Source organism: Bombus vosnesenskii, unplaced genomic scaffold (assembly GCF_011952255.1).
Source record: "Bombus vosnesenskii isolate JDL3184/JDL3185 unplaced genomic scaffold, Bvos_JDL3184-5_v1.1 scf7180000014621, whole genome shotgun sequence".
NCBI lineage: Eukaryota > Metazoa > Arthropoda > Insecta > Hymenoptera > Apidae > Bombus > Bombus vosnesenskii.
This window is the reverse complement of record NW_022883555.1, coordinates 786,760-807,566: the sequence shown is the minus strand read 5'-3', so window position 1 is coordinate 807,566 and position 20,807 is coordinate 786,760. Positions and strand designations below refer to the sequence as shown.

General features: G+C 40.9%; 1 protein-coding gene across 1 annotated transcript in view; it reads right to left on the bottom strand.

The window, feature by feature from the left end:
• The window catches only part of LOC117240377 (paired box protein Pax-8), a 196,155-nt gene that overhangs the window by 145,057 nt on the left and 30,291 nt on the right, over positions 1-20,807 (bottom strand). Inside the window, exon 2 of the mRNA XM_033506388.1 lies at positions 165-470. Coding sequence (XP_033362279.1) covers positions 165-366 — 202 coding nt within the window. The 5' untranslated portion in view covers positions 367-470. The remainder of the gene's footprint in view (positions 1-164; positions 471-20,807) is intronic.

Below are 20,807 nucleotides of genomic sequence, written 5' to 3'. Positions count from 1 at the left end.
GAATCGCAGGAAAGTGTCTTTATCTAATAGTAACATTCTACGAAGAAAAGATTGAATATTTTTAAGATAATGTTTTCGAGTTTGAAATCAAGTTGAACACTTTCCTACGTTATTCTTATAGTAAATAAAAAATGGGGGACATGGATTCGAAAGAAGAAACATACGTTTTTTCTTGGAGTCCTCGTGCATACCTCCGGGTGTTGCAGCTCCGTGATTATGGTGGTGGAGGGCCAGGGGATCCTGAGGATGCGGATGAATGGCGGTCAGAGCACTTCCGGCTGGGTCACCTGGGTTGACCCCGACCCCGACCCCCAGGTGAAGAGCACCATGCTGCGTCGTATGTGCCGGAAGCTCCATGCTGATCATAGCACGCCACCCTCCTTCCGACCCTCGTCTTCCGCCACCCTCCTCCGCCTCGGACAACACCCCGTCGATTTGGACGAGGCGTCTGTTCAACCCCTCGTCTCCTTCTAGAACATATTCAACATCCAATTACGTTAAACTTTTTCCATTTGTACAAAACAGAATTAATTAATGAAAGAGGAATTACAAAAATATTATGTTTAATAAAATTTATAATCTAATCCATTTTTAATTGAAAATTTTAAGCACGCAAAGTAAGTTAAATAATAAATAGCGTTTATTAACTATATAAAGAATTATTTTTTTAAGTTAGTATACGACGAAAATGGAGAATTAATAAATTGCATGGTCAAAATGAATTTTTATTAAGAATATTATGTAGTAAAAGATTTTCAACTCGATAATTTCGGAAATAATGTGCGTTTAATAGAGTAAAGAAGCGACTTTTTTTTCTTTTGAATTGCTGCGCACGGGGAGTTGTGAATCAACAACATACACATTCGAAACATAATATACTTGTATTTTAAATTTTGAAACACGTAAACACAACCTTCGATATCCATCTGCGTAGTGTGCCTGCCCCACCCCGAAAATTTTCGAACGACAAGGGCAGTCACGCTCGAGCTCGCGTACTCGAAGCTTCGTGTCTGTAAATGTTAACTGCGCGATTCTGATTAAGTAATTTTTGATTCAGTGGTGTGTTCCAAAGAAGATATGGGAGTGGATGCTGACGCTACGACCTTGGAAGAACATCCAACGTCACGATGACGGGTAGTTTTCTACACTGGTGAGTTCTTCTATTAATATTTATTATTCTTGCGATTTTTGCCATCTCTGTGACTCCATATGGTCACTCGATCCTTTTATAATACTGCGTAGTCACCGTTTCATTGCGCATTTTTAAACTTTACTTTCGATATTCACAAATTATCAGTGCAATAATCATTAAGAAATCTACGAATATTCCCTTTAATGCTATAAATCAGTTATTAATTTCATTATCAGAGGCAGGCTTTTGCTCGAAATAATTTACAACCATATCGTTTTATTGTTTCCAATTATGTCCTCTTTGTCATATTTCCTTATAATCCTTGAATACAATTTCCTTTACATAAATACATTGCAAAGTTTCGAAGTAATCATACGCATAAAGTAATTAACAAATTACGTAACTTCAAAAATCCTCGTGTAAATACGATATACGTAGAGCAATAGCAGAAGTTAAACAAATACATAAACGATACTACGGAGAGGATGCAAAACGGACACAACGTGCTATTCTAAAAATTCGAAACCTTAAGTTAGCTCTCGGAAACCTCCGATAGGATCTTCATCGATCCATGTTTTAGCTGCTCAACCAACATGCCTCGTCCGTTCAGCCATTCAAATGACGAGCAACAAAACAAATTCCCGACGAACAAAGACTTCTCGAACGCGAACGCAAGAAGCTTCTTCCCCATGAAAAATCAACTCCCTACCGCGTTTTCTTTCCGCCGTGTCGGTTAGTCGCGCCACAGGTGCACGGAGCTCCCCCCGCCGCCCTCCTTTCAAGAAAATGGTAACACAGTTTCGATCCAAAGGTAGTTCTCGCGTCTTTTCCCGCGCAAGAATACCGTAGACAATGGCGGGCCGTGTCTAGCATCGTCGCGGGCGTTGCAGAGAGGGAGAGGAGAGTGGCAGAAAAATGAAGCGGCGGCGGTCGAGCCGCGCTCGAATCGCCTTTGCCACGCTTTTTACGCCCGCGGTCGACGATTTCCTCGCTCTTCTCCGCGTAATGGCCCGGCAGGCCTCTGCTTTTTTGCTTATTACGGGCCCGAGAAGGCCGCCGCCTGCGAGGGCTTAAGCCACCGCTGATTCCCCGGATGAATGAAAGGATGAATGGAGGTGTCCGTTTCGGCCGATACTCTGGCCGGATCGCCGACCTAGATGCCAAGCAGTGGACGCTTAGCCGCTCCGTATTTCGGTTCCACCGTGGTAGAATTGCTTTTCTTGCGACCTCCGTGCTCGGAGGAAGTTGAGATGATTCGATTGTTTCAGGGTGTAAATTGAATTTTTGGTTCGTTGGTGGCCATTCGATTGGCCAACGAAATCCGATTTTTCGTTAAACGTTACTACTCGTTCGCGATGAGGTTTTTAATATTCCATGGAATGGAAATTTTATGGAATTTTAGTTTTTAGACTATCGATCGAATGTTTCGTTTCGTTCGTGTTTGCGGGCGTTGAATTCACTATGAACATTTTTATTCCTCTAGACGTTCTTTAATTGTAACTACGTTTCTAGCGTTCGAAGAAAAGGAAAGTTTATGGGAGATTGGTTATAGACAGTACTCGTATTCTATCGGTGACGACTAATCATCACAGATATTTGTCAAGGGAAAATTTCGAATCGCCGTATCTTCCATAGAGTCACAAGACTACGGATGTTTGCGCAGATTTATATTTTTATACATTTGTCAAATTTTACAAATTGTATCTTCAATCGAAGACTTTGTTTCTTGTAGAATTTTGTCTTTGTATTTCTCAAATGACATCCAAGAACGCGATCGAGTCAATCAAAAAGAAGTCGTCATTACGTTAAAACAAGTAGAATGTACTTTTCATTTCAATGGTGTTCTAGATCATTTTCATTGTCCAGCTAGATTATCGTAATCGCGTTGGTGTTCCGACGATACAACAGTGAAAGGCGGCGTTTATTTACTCTACTTTTCTAGGCCATTGCAAATACTATTCTAAAACTTCGTCAGAGTCAAGTTACGTGGTAAACAGAGAAGTATCCGCTTATAACAGAAAATAATTCCCTTATTTGCTTTAGAACCGATTCGTGGAACTCGAGGATTCTCGGGGCAGCGATACTCTGGCGGCGTATTAATAAACGTACGGTAGAATCAGTAGCTATAAAGACGAGAATATCTCTCGTTCCCGCGGTTAGAATTGCTCCGAAGAATCGCGTAAAATCTTCCCGAGCTGGCTACGTTGGACTAGCCAATTGTCATTGGTTGTTCGCCGGTCATCCGTGAAATTCCAAACAGCATCCGTGTTCCGCAATTTTCGTAAGGTATCCGTGATTCTTTTTGTGCGTGGGAGTAAGATCTGAGAATCGTTTGAAGTATCAAACTCTCGTCGTTTGTTTTTTATTTGTAATTGAACAATCGAATATTGAACTGTTACGGACACTTGTAAGGTGGAAATTTCTATTTAATTTTGTTTTCAATGATAAAGAATGGAGAAAGGAAGATCGCTGAACGTGATAAGAATGAGAAGGCACGTTCATAAATATTTATAATCCCCTCTTTCTTGAAGCAGAATTTTTAGTTCCAAAAAAACTTTTCAAATCGCAAAGGATTGGTTAAAAATTGGAATACTTCTTCGTATCCCACGACAGATGTAGTTTTAATTAATATCTCGATTAATATTTTATTTTTAATGATCAACATCTGCATCTTGATATTTGAAATGTTTAAAGTGATATTTAAAGCATCCTATAAATAAATTATCTGCGAAGACTTTGCCCTGTTTGATACAGAATTTTTCATAAAGAGAAACCTGAAATTCCTTTAAAAAGCCCTAAGTTTAAATACTCTAAATAGAATCACAAATCTTTAACAACGTATAACATCACAAACATATAGATATTATGAACAATGTGTGAACAATTTCGTATCAAATCCAATCCCATTCAAATCCCACTCGAAATAGCGACAAGAGAGAGCGCACCCAACACCTATTCGAATCTCAGGTAACCAGAGAAACTCGCCTAGTCCTGTGGCTGTCTAAACCTGAGAAAACCGACGATCATCTCGTCGTTTCCGCGCCGAAAAAACTATCGGACGGCTAACGTCGGAACGACAGGGCTTCCCGCCGTTGGGCAAAGAAACTGCAACGTTTGCACCGGGGGTAAGCAAAAAAGGCAGGAACTTATCGGAAATGAGGACGGGTGAGAGGGGAAGGATGATTGTTTAGCTGGTAGGCAATCGGGATAACCTTCTGGTCCGCGGCGTGGTTTCGAACAAGGGGGGCTCGTGCTGGTCGCCTAATGGACGCTGGAATGTAGCTAGAACGCCGAGTAAACGTCGGGTAAAAGCCCAGACGATCGTTGAGAGGGAAAGAGAGAGAGGAAGTCTCCACGGTCAGAAACGGCCTTAACTAAAGCCAAAGTGGGTGAACGTCGGACGGGCAAAGTGCGCGTAAAGACCAGGCTCGTTCGTTGGAGGAGACGTTCCCGTTTTCCCTGTTGCGAGAACCGTGGGAGTCCGGCTCTGTGTACGCACTCGCTAAAACCATTGTTTATGGCAGCCCCGAACGGCCGCGCACCTCGCTAACTAGCCCCTCTCTTTAGACAGCGAGCCTCTAACTGTCGGAACTCGCCGGGACTGCTACGAGTCAACAACCAGGCAATCGTGTTTGCGTAGGAAAAGAAGCCTCGCGTGCGGTCACTATCTAGAAGGAGGTTGTAGAAGGTTTCTAGGATGCGTTTCGCAAATGGGTTATTCCGTGAAAGAATTTGGTCGCGTACTACAATAGGACTGCAACCAGCCAACGACAGAAGAATCTTGCCAGGGAGTTTGCGTAGAGAAAGAAGCTTCGCGTGTGGTCACTATCGAAGGCAAGGTTGTGAAACATTTCTGCACTGGGTTTCGTAGATGGGTTCTTTCGTGAAAAGATTACGTTCCACTAGGACTGCTAAGATTACCAAGACTGCTATATGCCAATAACCGATCGTGTTTGCATAGAGCAAGAAGCTTCGCGTGCGGTCACTATCTAGGAAAAGGTTGTACGACATTTCTTGACTGGGTTTCGCAGATGGGTTACTCTGTGAAAGAATTTGGAATTTTAGAACCGCAACCAACAAACAACGAAAGAATCGCGTCTGCGCAAGGAAGGAAGCTTTGCGTGTGATTGTTATTTACAGGGAAGTTGTAGGAGGTTTCCAAACTTGGATTCACAGATGGTTTGTCCAAGTAAAAGTTTGTATACGTTAATCGATTTTTTGGGAAGAATTGCACATTTCTAATGAGATTTGTAACGAAGGGTGAAAAGTTAGGATTACTCGCGGAACTGTGTTAGGTTACAGGATAAGTTTAGGTTAATGGAATAGTTAAGCGAGGATTCCTGAGTTTCGTAGCTGGAATGAATATCGAAAACGTATTGTTAGTTAAACAAGCATACTCATATTTAACGAAGAATATAGTATGAATGAAATAGTTAAATGATATTTATGCTACTAGACACGATCAGAAAATTTACTTGTATGAACGAAACGGTTAAATAAATACATTTAAGAGTTGTATTGTATAGAGCCACCATAGAAATGTATTTATAAAAGGGAATAGTTCTCATTGAATTCCCGGTATAGTCTAGTTGATTATGAATTAAAAATTTACGCAGTTACAGATAGCGAAACACTTAATCGTATTACAAATTTCACTTGATCGTATCGATTAGAAACCAGCTTCATCTCACAGCGCCTCGTAAAGCGAAAGAATTTCTCATATAGAGCCTCGGACATTCAACGTACTTAATAAACCCTCGAATTCCACGGTAAGAAACAAGAAGCAGCACATACCAACCAGGCCTATTCAACCTATACGAACAACTAACTAGAACCTGTAGCGCTTAATATTCCACCATGAACAATATTAAAAACAGATCGACCTGGCCGGACCGGTAGAGGAAAAGATGGCCATATTAACCGACGCCCGATTTCCGGCTTTACGATCGAACTGGCTAACGTGAGAAAGAATGCAACACGGAAGTTACAGAATCCTCGTGGAACGCTTCGCCATATAGATCATCGCTGGAATACCAGAGATTCCACCGGACGATTCGAATAAATTAATAAACATGACCGACGAACCATAGTACAAGGGAAAAGAAAATAATCCAGGCGTCGATATAGAGTCTACCGAACCTCGAAATCCCATGGGATACGTTCCAGAAGCGATGAATACTTTCCAGAATCCCATTTTCTATCCCAAACGTCGAACGTTCTTTTATGGGTTCCACTGGTTGCATAATGTATAGGCGTTTTCGCGTGAGACTCGCCACAGTTCTCCCTTTCGACTCCTCAGCTTTTGCTTTGCAATCGGTTCAGAACGTGCTTCTACGTTGGTGTACCGCGAACAGGCAAGGTATGGATCCATTGTGAAACGTTCAGGGTGCTCGGGCAATTTCTTGATGCATATTGTCACGCGTTGTTAAGCGCCGAGAGCACCGCCATTACCGCCAGTCAAGGAGGATCGAGCTGCCGGCGAAGAAAGATGAGCAGGAAGAAAGGTAGCGTTCAGACGACTACTACCGGTGGCTAAGGCTATCCAGTGGCTGACTAGTTAAGCTGCCAACATCGCCTTCCACTATTTACTGTTTACGTAAGCGCGCGATCATCGCCGCTGTTCTCCTGGAAATTCGAAAGATACTTCCTTTACGCTCTCTGGCTCTCTTCGACGTTAGGAAGGATGAAGGTGGAGCGATTGAGAGATTTTGAAAGTTAGAAGGTTACATTTTTGGACGAAGAGTGGGCGAATAAAAAATATTAGCTTCCTCTTTATCATGTGGGTGATGCACATAACCGTTTCGAATGATAACTTCGTTATCAGTGCAGTTAGAGAAAATTATCGAAGGTAGAAGATGAACAGCTTAAGAAATATCACATTTGTAGAACAATACTTTTTAATATCTACAATGTTACATGTACTTCCAACAACTACATTTCTTTTCTTTTTGTTAATAGAAATGGTTCTTTTGCATAAATCGAATCCTCTCGTTATTCTACGTATCTCACCTCTATATTTTACTAATGTAAAGGGATAAAGAAATTAGTACATCAAAAGATATTTTAAATTCAACTCGCGTATTACTCGGATGAAACACAAGGAACATCATAATTTCTCAATTGCAGCTTTATGAAGCTTTAATCGACGGATGAACGGGTCTACCACGATTATTTGCACTAACGATGGGGTAGCGAATTACGATCGAAGGATTGAATAATTCATAAAGATCGAAGAATTCACGAACTCGTTCGTCCTTATCATCAATGTTCGCTAGTTGAGACGATGGTCGTGGGCATATCGAGGCGACGATGATCGCGCGACACTCGATGGCCCGCATGAATATTCAGTCGAGGCGTAGCCTGCTCGTCGACGTAATCTACGAGCGTGCGAGGGATTAGCATCGGCGTTCGGTCGAGCTTTCATCAAACAAAAAGATCACTGTGGTTGCTCATTAGCCTCATTACCCGTACTTGGCCACAGCGACGACGCACGTGGTGCAGGTACACCAGCAATTCACAAACGCATATATCTACATTAATAGCGAGGTACAGTGACCAACGTGAACCGAACACGAATCTGTAGCTGCCGATCGTTCCTCCAGATTGAAAGTTTGAGGATTTATGTAGTTATAACGTAACTGTTAAATTACACGAGTTTATGAGAACTTGCTTTACAGTGTTAAATTGCGATTGGATTATTATGAGACTTGCGTAATGTGTAAAAACAAAATAGATGAAACGAGGTACTTCATTTAGATTCTATTTCCTTAGATGTGCTCATAAAACGTGAAATTACATAAGTATTATCAATTCAATATCATGATTTATTTATAGGTCTTCGTACTAGTTAGAAGTTCAATATTTCTTTTTAAGTCAAGTAACAATTTTAAGATTAAATACGTAGGTTTTGAAAAACCATTGGCAGGTAGGAATTTTGTCTATACTTTGTTAAAATTGCAATAGTTGTTTGAAAATGTTTACTATTACAGTGACTGCATTGGAATAAAATATCCATCACAGCATAGTTTCCATTAATTGTTACCACTGCCTTGGCGCATACTAAATCTAATCTCTTAATCGCGCAAAACCTACAATGCGCAACTGTGGAAAGAGACAATAAATGCAAAAACGCGTAAAGACTGTGTTCCTTTCTAAGAATACAAACAAGTGTAAGACAAATAATTTCTTTGAATAATTGCAACTACTTAACTAACATTACATTTGAATAAGATATAAATTCTGCTAAAGTTGCTGGATATACTTACCACCCTTGAACAACTTATAATAATCACAGCAAGAAAATTAGTAACTATATCGTAAACTGTCAACGTTTAAAATGCTAATAGCTAAATCTATCAAAATTGATGAACCACAAATTGATTATCTAACGAATACTGCCTCCTTCACTACCGATACACCTAAACACCCCAAATCAATTAACCTTCGCAAGCCAATCCCTGCAAATCTGCACGATGTCCCATCGAAGTTGGAACAGCTGCTGCAACTGCACGCTCCACCTTCGAACTCTAACACCAGGAAACGTCATAAATCATCGATCGATCGTGCAAGTGATATATCGTAGAGGAATCGAGCAGTTTCACGGTTTATCAGGAATCAACTCGTAAATCCCAGGAATTGTTATCGCGCGCTGTACGTCGATGCTGGCTCGACCTGGTCGACAATCCGGTGGCGCGTGGTGTCCTGTTAATGAACAAAAATCCACGAGCCTACTGGAGCATGGCGAGAGAGGCGGCAGCCCACGTGACAGATACGTACTGTATGTAAGTGCGTTCGCGTCGTCTGTCGCGACGTGGCACCGTTCGAGCTTCGATTCCGGTTTCACAGCTTCCTGTCCAGCCGGTGGACCAGCTAAAAGGGAAAAGACGCGCCTGGTTTCGCGAATCACCGGTTCCGGATGAGCCAGCCGTGGCACGTGCCGTTCACGGCCGTTCTTGCACGATCGGGTCCCCCGAGACTTCCATCGAGAATCTCGTGCCTCGTTCTACCGATGCAACGACCAGATAGCGTGCAGTGTAGAGGCGTTGTTTCACGTTGTAATGTTATATCGAAGGTGTTTTGAATTTTAGGGAAGGGAGTCTGTAGATTGCTTACGGGTGAAGTTGTTTTAGGATGCAGAAATTTGTCGATTTCTTGAATTATTCTTTTGGCGATTGATACGGATTGTTTTAAATCTGAGGAGAAATTTGGAGGTGACTTGAATTCTTCGATGATTATTCGGGATATTCTGAGTTTGATAAGGAGAATTCACTGGAATTTGATGCAATACCTTCGTTATGGAATAATTTCTTCTACCGATAATTTTACAAATCTGTGTCACTTGGAGCAGAATATAAGACAGAATCTTTCGAACTAGAATTTATGATGGAATTCTTTAATTCCTTTTAAAGTAATATCTATTCTTGGAAAAATTAAGCTTGGAGTTACATTTTTAAGTGCGTCTTTGTAAAATCCGCGGTATCTTATATCAGGAAAAACCACGTTATCTACTGCCACACAATTCAATTTTTATCTACTCAATACCAAACTAAAGATATCGTACAACTTCCTGACATTATAGATTTCTAACAACCAAGCAATATCAAATTAGAGCTACTATAAACTGTTCAAAGACACAGATGCTACTGTCACAAACTTCTCAAAATAATAAACTTTCGAGTCTATTATACAATCAACCTAAAAGAACATCACATCAAACGATATACGGAACTTTCAATCACACCATCGTACGTATCTCTGCTCGATAAAGCAACTGTAACTCTCGTCCAATTCTTCAGAATTTCTCAGTCAACTCTTCTCAGCCTTTGCTCTGTGCTCTGATTCCGGTTTTCTGCTACTGAAAGACCATGACAAATATCACTTTCAGATATTCACTATCTCTTTCACTGATATACGCGTGCCATAAACCAGCAGCACACCGCTTATTACACGCAACGTATAAGATTTCATTGGCCAGTATACAAAGTCACATTTCAAGGGACGATCGGCGACATTAAGCCCGTAAGGATCGTAATGCACACTGCACGATTAATCGCGTGAATCTCGACAGCAGCGTCAACCTTATCACCTTTGTATCTGATTAGCAATCTGAAAAGATAGGTACTTTGCACGTGCAACGAGAATTAACGATCATTTCGTGGATCGTTTGGCTCGGAACGCGATCGTGGTTCGTCGACCGACTCGCAAACTCGCGATTGCATACCGCTTAATTAGGTTTCCCGTCGATTTTTCGATTACGTAAAAACGCGAACCTTGCGGGGAACCTGTTTATACCGACGCCCATTTCTTGGTGTTTTTTCTGGAATTCTAATGGTTTGCACGCCTCTAAGTAAGAAGCAATGAATTTTCTGCGAGAAAGGGTAAATTGGATCAAACGATTTTTCCACTGGTTCCTCTTTTTTGGCTCGTTTGAGCGGATCGACTTACGAGATCTCTCAGCCGATCGATTTACTTTTTTGCGTTATAGGGGCCCACACGTCTACGAGTCGGAAAACTGTCGGCTCAAGTAACGTTCCGTCGATTGCCAATTTTATAAATACCGTTGCAAAGTAGAAGTTTACTTATTGCAGCGAAATTTTTATTGGAGTAAATAGATTTCCCCACTTATCCGAACGTCAACTCTTATTAGTCGAATGAAACATTCTACACAGAGAGGAAATATAATAAACGTAGACGATATCCTGTTACGGAAACTGTTCATCGTCTAACAAGTTTAGACAAATGAAATTCCTTTCAATTTCTTCGTCGCTAACAGAAGAACTCAAGAAACGCGGGATCCCTAATTTTCCTCGATTTTACTGCACGTAAGCTTCCAAAAATGATCGAAACATCCATTCTTTAACCCTTTGTAGATATATTTTTCTACTGCTACTACCAACTCTGGTCGAAGCGAACGTAAATATTCACCGCAGTCACACTGGCTGTGTCATTCGACATCGAAGACAAAGTTCGAGCGCCTCCTCCGTGGCGGTCCAACGACAAAGGATTAATCTTCCTGACCGATACCTGTCAATTTTTCTCGTTGCAAACGCACGTCACGAGGGATAGAGACGCGTGCGAGGGAGTGACTCGGAGAAGGAGGCGGATAAGTGAGTTTTAAAGAGCCACCTGTAGAAGTAGTGGCACGTGGCACGCTCTAATCCCATGAGTGGTTTCGTTCTCATCCCCCATCGTGCAACGCTAGGTGGCAGGTAACAGGTACCAAGCTGCATCCCACCAACGTTGGCAAGGATCAACATCTGGCCTCTCGTTTCCCAAAGAAAGAGAAAGAGAGAGGTACAGAACCTGGGTTGCGTTCGAGAGAGTCTCCTCTGTTTCGAGTGCTGCGAGCCCGGTGATTACATCTACATTCTATATAAACGCCGGTTCCGTGATTATCTGCTGGTTCATCTGCCGATTCCTTGACCCCGAACGTTTCTATCTTCATCGAGAACTCGGCTCTGCTTGATCTTTTTCTTAGTGGACAGAGGCAAGCTGAGATCCACGGTAGCTAGAGGATCACGGATAGGGATCTACCGTTGGATCGGTTGAATTTGCCGGACGGCTTGGAATTTCTTGAGTAATGGCTTTCTAAGTACACGGAAGGGTGGAGACTGGTCGAACTCGTTGAGATTGTACGCATCGTTTTTGGATTTTAAACGTTGTGCTAGACAAGATTCTTCCTGGTGAAAATATGAGAAGATTTATGTTCTCATGCAGGTAATGTAGGTATCACACTTCGTCCGTCGTTTGTCATCGGTGACACGCGCAATGATTCCGAATGTGTTACTCAATCGATTATTGCGAATTATTGTTAGTAATTTTATTGTGTAGAAAATCTATTATTTTTTATATTCGAGAGATAATTCGGATTCTTTTGTATTTTCTTCTTGATTATTTGATAAATTACAAGGAACTGTATATTCTGATCTTATATTGAGAAATAATTCGTCTCCTCCTTGTTTCATTAGTGTATGGATAAATAATAGTATAATTTTCACAATAATAATCTTAAATTGCCTTTATAAAGGCTAACTTGTTTGTTTTCGTTCCTTTACTATTTGGTAAAACAATCTGCTAGTATGGACTCTTCAGTAAGGCTCACTTAACAGACCTATACCTTAGACACAATGAGAGAAGAGAGAAAGTGAGTGTTTCGTCCAAGATCTGCTAGTATGGACTCTTCGGTAAGTGGTAGAACAATCTATGCAACGATTTTCGTAACTTCGTTTTAAAATAACGATATCGGTAAGGGAAAGATTCGAAAGTTATCTTAAATATCTGTTTCCCTGAATGTTAGAATTCAGCGGTAACACGAACGCGCCGGTGCAATCGCAGCGGACTAATAACCCGTTAAACAGGCACGTAACACGGGTGCGAGCGAAAGTCAAATTAGCAAAACCAACGTCGTTCCTGACATGTCACTTATCGTTTCGGAGAGCAAACGCTTGCTTGGAGAACGAGTTCCGTCTAATGGAACAATAACTAATGCAACTTGATACGCTCGATTAGTCGTTCGATCTCGATACCTCACCCTCCCACTTTCGATCGAAGTCACAATTATTTTCAAGCCGTACTGTACTTGCCGATCTCCATCTTCCAACAGATATATTATTGGTTACGAAAACGTTTACGAAAACTCTTGCGATAAAATATCAAATGCTGTTTATGCTACAAAAGGATTAATTAATCGATAACGGTATTTCTGTTCAAGAAACTTCCATCTGGAAGTCAGTTTCCTTTCAAACCATACTGTACTCTCAAACACTTAACGTCCAGCGATCTCAATCTTTTAAACCAAATCTCCAACAAGAAATCCCACGGATATCCATCTCGAACTAGTTCAAACCTCGTAAAACAAGAAAAACGGTATCAAAGGCTGGATAGTAAATCGATCAGGCGATCTAAATAATTACAAAGTCGATCGTAGATCGAACCAGCGATCTCGTTCAGTAATGGCCGGTCCAGTCACCCATTTATCGAACAGAGGAGGGACGAGGCGAGCCGTTTACGAGGCGTTCGTGACCGGAGGTGGAACTATGACAAATCCATCAGAGCTACCGGAAATTAATATTGACTTTTTGCTCACTGAACCAGAGTAGACGTCTCTCGAAACCGCGAGAGACGTCACGGAACAAGCTTCGGCTGCGAATTTCTACCTTTTCACGGGCTCAAGGTGAACCGAAACGCGTATAAAAGGAGCGCAGAAAAAATTAGGATCGAGGATAACAAACAAAATAAAAATGACTAGGAACGATTTTCTTAGGGTAATTACAGATGAGTGCATCGTTGGTATAAAAAGATAAAATGGTAACCATATTACGTTATCGGCTATAAATACATTAGGACACCTAGTATTGAATATTTTTTCTTAAAGCGACTGTGTTTTATTTTTGTCGAATAACGATGATGTGTTTTCAAGTAACAAAATATTTGGAATATTTTTCCTTACGTGAATAAAATCTCGAATATAAAATCAAATTGCCATTTAAAAAGCGTGGAAGCTTCGTAAGCGGCTACAAACAATAAACTTACACAATACCTTGACGATTTAAAACGATGGATTCCAGACGTTTGATTCTACGATTCCTAAGAAATACTATTGGAAAAATGAACCATAACTTCTAGTAATTGTAAGATAGAAAAATGATTTGTCTATTCATTTTTCTTGCTTTAATTATTATTATCCACGTATATGATGATAGTCGCAGCGCTAAAAACTTTCGTTTTTAGTATAAGTCGTACGTATCGACATCTTTTATCTGAAAAACAATATCTGCTATACAGTCGTGTAATAAAATCGTGTCAGCCTTCACAATACCACCGTAAAATTCCTATAGTGTGTTTTATCGTTGAAAAATCGTATTGATATTCATAGAAACAGCCTCCGCTGCGTGATCACTTCTCGACACCTGGTACGTAGATACACTTTCCATTCTTTTTTTTTTTTTTTTTCATCCAAGGAACGATATCTGTGGCCGTTATGAAAATTACTAAATAGCATACGGCATAGCCCACGCGTTTACAGCCGCGCGATATGAGTAACGCGGAACGTTCGATACAGATTGGAATACGTATTCTAATGCGGTCCGCGCCAGACCGTTTCTGCACGCAACGAATCGCGACCCGTTTCCCGAGCCCCTCGACCAGCTATGCAACTTTTCTATCTTCAAGCACGATCGTCGCATCTATGCGCTTGTCTCGTGGAACCGACGCGACGGGGCCACGTATCTACCACGAAGAGAAATGAAAGAGCCGGGGCGACGCGATTCGTTTCGATACCTGCCGCCAAATCGCGCTTTCCGCTCTACAGTTCGTACACGTACGGGCGAGTTTCCCTTCCGCGAATCTTCAGCTGAAAATCACAGTGGCGTAGGTCAAGATTTTTAGCATTTCAAGCTCGTCGCCTCTACGTTTCAACTTTTTAAAAGTATCGTCCTGTTAATTTCATATACGGTAAAACTTTATGGTAGTTTATATCGACAAGTTAATATCGATTTAATTCGCCGAACTACGATCAAGCGTAATTTCGCAATACGAATCTGCAACACAAACACATATTCTTATAGCGTGTATATTAATATATCTTTTGTTTTTATACAAATTAATTTATGTGTCAAAAAAGGAGAATGCAATTGTAACTGCCTTGTGTCCAAACCTGTTCGGATACACCAGGTTCTGCTGTATAACGTACAATTTCATACGATACGTTTTCATGCTTGGAAAAATTTTTCATGATAACGAACGCAGGACACTGTTTTACGATCGCATTGTATATTGTGATATATTGTGTACGTGATAATTGCAGAAACACTCAGGTACACAGGAAACAATACAGATTTCTATGCTAATGAAGGCGTACGCCAGATTTCAAGGCCACCCTCATATCTTTTAACGGAACGGTACAGTTTTTCATCGTCGGCCGCACGGTGATCGTTTAGACGATTTTAACGATCAGTAATGAAAGGTCGTCCAAGGCAAACTCGTGCAACTCCACGTTGTAACCTACTCGCTGTCATTTCGTGCAATTATACGATCTTTCTGTATCTTCTGTAAACCTTAAACAAACTACAGTACACACGTTCAACGTAATACGGCCATCCCTGATGTGCTGTAAAAAGCATCTCAACGTAAAATTAACTATGGAAAAAGTCAGGCTAACGACAACCTGGCATTATCTTCGTTCTAGCCGTTAAATTGTTTCATGCATCCAATCGAATATTCTTTGCACACGATTCTAGCAAACGAGGAATCCAAAGGCGTAAATTAAAAATCCTCTGCTCGATTCTTTTTATTCTCCTGTTATAGCTGTTATTCAATTATTGCGCGTCTTTATATCGTCCACTGATTAACCAGTTTATGAAACAAAAAAGACTTTCGTTTACCCTCGTCATCGAGAATGAAGAAGAAACCTTAATTGCATATGTATGTGTAATACATGTCGCGTTCCTGTTAACGTTTACGGGAAACATCGTGTCGGACGACTTTGTTTCCACTGAAACGATTAGTATATCCGGATTAAAATTGTACATCTTACCGGAAATATCTAGAAGCACTGTGGGTTTTTTTTATTTCTATGTACGGTCGAAAATAATTTTATTACGACGAGCAAACATCCTATATGTTTCGATCTATTCGAATCTTCAATGATTATTATAGCCAAGTAGAGTGCCATAGACTCGTGTCAAGAATCTGAAAGATCTTCGAAAATAATGAAAGAATCTCGCTCTTACATAATTAACGCAAATAGATAATTGTTAAGAAAAGACAATCGTTAAACGTGTTTTAACGCCTTAAAACATGAGAAATGTACGAATTTTTAAACTTTAGCATCGTTATTTCGTTGTTTCGTGAAAATCGGAGGAGCAAAATTGTCCAAAGTGAAAACACGATATTTTTACAAGAAATAATATTTTTTATTTTGGATTAAAGATTATTTTACGTAGGATATCTGCTACTGTTTCCTGGTCACGGTGAAACGGACATCGTGACATGGATTTTTGCCATGTTTGTTTTTTATCGATTCGTGTGCATTAACGGTAAGGCTACGAAACAGAAATTCATTGTAGTCGACGAGATTTCGACCGATCGAATACAATGGTCCGATCAGGCTTGGGATCAGGTGGATAATCGGTAGATTATACACGTGGCTAACTGTAATATCGCGGACTTCCTACTGAGTTTTTCCCGCCTAGAAAAAGGACCGGTTGCGTCTGTTTCTTCTTCCTCTATTTTCCATCCCGTCCACTTTGAATACCAGTTTCTCGCCAGCGAAAAGACATTCGATGCATGCAACATTCTCATTCCGTTCGGTTAGATAGAGGATACTAAATGAGAATCGACTGCTCTTAATTTTGTCTAATTAAGTCACCGTACATCGATTCATTCGTCTTTAGCTTAGAGCAGGCGGTAGATTTTATCTCTTTAGTTTGAGCACAAGATTAATATACCATCTTGATAATTAATCACCACGGCACTTAAATATACTTATTAATATATTCTTCTTATATTATATTCGTAAAAAAAGGTAGTTACCATAATATATTTTTGCTGATCATCACACCATTTCTCTTACTGTTCATATTCGACGATTCACAGAACCTTGTCCACCTTTCTCAGAACTCGTGAAGCTTCGAGTAAAAATCAGTATAAAATTGCAACCTCTAAATGTTCACGTTACCGAAGATGGAAATTTTGTCTACAACTAAAATTCGCAAATTTCCATCAGAACTCGTAAAGTCACGATTAAAAATTTCTTAATCGTTTACTAAGCTTCAAGATATTTCCAATCGTGCTGCTTTTAAACCGTTCTAACTTCATCTCTCAAACAAACGCAGTTAATCAATCCACGTATATTTCATTAGTACAAAGAATACAAACGCGCCACAATGCAATTCTGCTTAGAAAGTTCTTCAACAAACATTCAATTCTTTTAGCTCCTTCGCGCAATAATATCGAACTTCGTCAATCTCAAACTCAGTTTTCTTAGTCTACGAAGTAGTGCAGATGCAACAGTTTCTACTTAAACTCCGCCAAATCAGATCACCAACCCTTGACCGAATGAATTGCAAAATCCTTTCAACACTCCAAGATCAACCTCGGAACGCGAAACTCGGAAATTTTCAGCAAACCGCAATCGTTAAAATCGGAATATGATCGCCGGGCCACGATCAGGTGACAATTGGCGCAACGATCGATCGCAGGAAACAGTTTCTCCGTTGGTTGCGTGGCGCCTGAAGGAATCGGAACCCGTTGTATCTCGCTAGTCCAGTTCAGTTCAGTCGCCTTGGTCGTTGCTAGTCCGCCCACCGTGCCGCTTGCACAGGCAGTGAAGGTCCAGGCCGCGTGCCACCTTGCATTTTTATCGATGCTTGGCCGATAAACGGCACGCGGTGGATCTGCAACGCAGTTTCTTACACTTTCACGATCTTCCAGGCTAGGAAACGACGGGTTCGGCCGCATACTGACTTGGCATACGAAACACTTTCGATTGGCACGCTTCTCTTGACCTTCCTGGATCGCGATCGTAATCCATGATTAGAAAAATGGACTGTGCTGTCGATGATGCAAGGGAACGCAATATTGCATTGGGAGTCGTTCTTTCTTATTTTTGCAGTAGAACACACAGAGAATTTCTCAGTAAGGATTTCTTCTTTGGTTGGAACGGTAGTGAGTACGGAGTTTTACGGTTGGCACAGGCCGAGACGTCGACGGAGGTTCTGTTCGGTTGATCATGCGAAGATAAGTTTTGGATTTGGGTTTCCGTTATTTTTGCACGTGATAGAGAATTGGCGTAGATTTCGAAAGAAAAGCGTAGGCTATGGTTAATGGTTCAAGCAAAGATAGAGAGGATTCTAGAGATGAGGTTGAACAGAGCGGTAGTTTGGTTGAAACATTTTTTATTTCTTTTTCAAGAATTGAAATTACAATTTCGAAATATAATGTACAAGTTTGTTACAAGTTCGTGGCAGATAAAAAACTGTTGGTTTTTCCATAGTGCACTTTGTAAAGTATCCCCAGTTGGGTAAGAAAATCTCGAAGCAAAGGATACATTATAGGAATTTCCCTCTGCCTCGCAAATCTCTACTCCGCAAGGTCACGTTTTGAAAGCATTAAAACACCTGTGCCTACGCATCAAGATCCTTTCGTTTCCACCGGCGACTCTCGTTTCATCCACCCACGCCCAACACTGTTGCACCCAGCTCAGAAACAGAAAGCCACTATATAATTCACAAGCAGTTACTTCCTACCATCTCAACATCGTGTCTTAAAGTACAAAATTCGTACTAAAATCTTCTCGCATCCGCGAAAATTCCTTACGCCAGCTCTGACAATAACCGACGAAGATCAAAAACAAAGGCTTCGTTCGCTTGACGTTTCGATGGAAGGAGCCGCGAGAAAAAGATGAAAAAAAGTTAGGAAATCGAGGTGGAGGGGGAAAGAAGAAGGAGACCGGCGTGTACAATTGATTGGTCCTGGCACATCCTGCCCCGCGTCCTCCACCCTGAGCTTCATAGGAAAGTCGTCCACCGCAGGCCTCTGTTACTTTTTGTGCTCGTCCACCTCTCCTCTCCATTCAAAGGTTTTCTCACCTTCCATTCCTCTCCCCTCGTCCCTTCTTCACGATCGTTCCCGCCTTGTGAATTGGAAGCTAATATCGATCGATCGATTCAAGGTACCGTTCCGTTTACGCGAAATCGTTTGGAAGAGATCGATTAGGGAACGAAGTAATGACTCAGAAATTATATTGATCCGGCCCATGCCTTGAGGGATATAAAAATGCGACGATGTTATAAATATTATCTTTCGAGTTTATTTTCAGATTTATCGTTATTTATTTATTCGATGGTTTTATCATCAAAATGGATCGAAGTTCGGGACGAGAAAAACAGCGAACTGTGTCGAATCGTGACGAGAGAAATTTAAAAATGGAGCAAATTGGGCAAGCGTGTAAGACACGATTAGAAACGAACTGGAATATGCTGCGAATTTCTTTTCTTGCACAGAGAAATAGTGGATATAGAAGTGGAATAACAGTACCTGTCACAGATAAATCCTAAAAACTTCTTTCCCATGAAATTACCACATCTCTGCGTGACGATTAACAAGCAAATCGCGTCAGACCGTGACTAAACCTACGCGATCCGATACAAAATCCTAGCCTGCGATAATTCCAAATAAGCTACATTCAAATCGATTATATTATAACAGATCAGTGGAACGTAGATCTCACTTCCGTGGGAACATTTTCCACTCGACGATTCCTGCACATCGTAAACGAACCTTCGCGAACCGAATTTGCTACAAGCAAATTTCTATTTTCTGAGAAACAAAGGGTATCCTAAACTCGTTTGCGATCCTCGAGTCTTTGATACACGTGTTTAATCCCGGTGCAGTTTGAAATTTTGACCGGAAGGAAAGCTTCTAGCTTTTTCAAGAAAATCCTCGGCATACGATTAAAACGAGAAATATTATATAATCGAACGATTGTTCCCTGAATTTCAGACATCTTCTCAGAAACGTACGATTCTGTCGAAATGATCTAAAAAGTTGAATATCATCCTGCGTTATGTAGTCCATAGAATGAACGTAAAATTACACAGAAAAATCTTGTGAACCAAAAATATCATACATCTTCACAAACTAAATTTCTCACGATCCTCCCTAATCTAAATAAGATAAAATAAAATACAGAAAAATAAGGAAATAAAAGGAAACGAGTACGATTGTAAACAATTGAAATTTAAGTATCAAAGGGTACCGACAGTCATAGAGGGGATACCTAAAAAGAGGTATCGGAGGCGACCAGGTGTGCACGCAGGTGAAGCGTTCACGAATGTGTCTAAACGCAGGAAAGACCGATATATCGACGGATCGGTTATGCCCGACGGAGACGAATCGATTGGTGGTCGGCGCGCGAGAAGTAACTGGATTCGCCGGCGATGATGACCGACTTCGAGAGCAGACCGACGGCCCGCGATCGTTTCCTGCGGCACCAGGAAGGATATCGACTCCGCTCTATCGACTGTTTCTATTATTCTGGGATTTATTGGATCGCCGGATGCTGTGTCGCTCATGGGAACGGGAACGCCGCTCTGTGCGTTTCTCTCTGTCCCCGGGCTCGGTTCTTACTTAATCGAATTGCGGCGGAATGGCTGCTACGTGAAGTAATCGGTGAATCAATCGACACGTTGATTGCCATCCGAATTTTACATATTCTACCCTGGTAGCCACGATAGATTGAAATATACTTCACCGTGACATTTAATGTTTGCGAAATATTGGACTGTATTTGCGCACTTTCTCTAGACAATGTTACCTAAATCGCTCATTGAAAGAGGTTTCGAATATTTGGCTTAACGAAAAATTGTTTCATGCAACGGAGACATCTTGAATATAAAAAGAATATATAAAATATAATATAAGGATTTTTTTTTATTCTAGAAGGCTAAAAAAGTTTCGAGGTTTTCTGAATAATTAATACGATTAATGAAATAAATAGCCTAAAGTCTAAACTGATAATCGAAACTATTACACGAAATATAGAATTGAATTTCTAGAATCCTTTGCGAGAATTTCGAACCGAGTGACGAGAAGGATATAATATCGCAGATTGAAAGAAGAAAGATCATTCGTATGCCGCAATCTACAAAATATTCTTCCACTGGTATTTTAACGT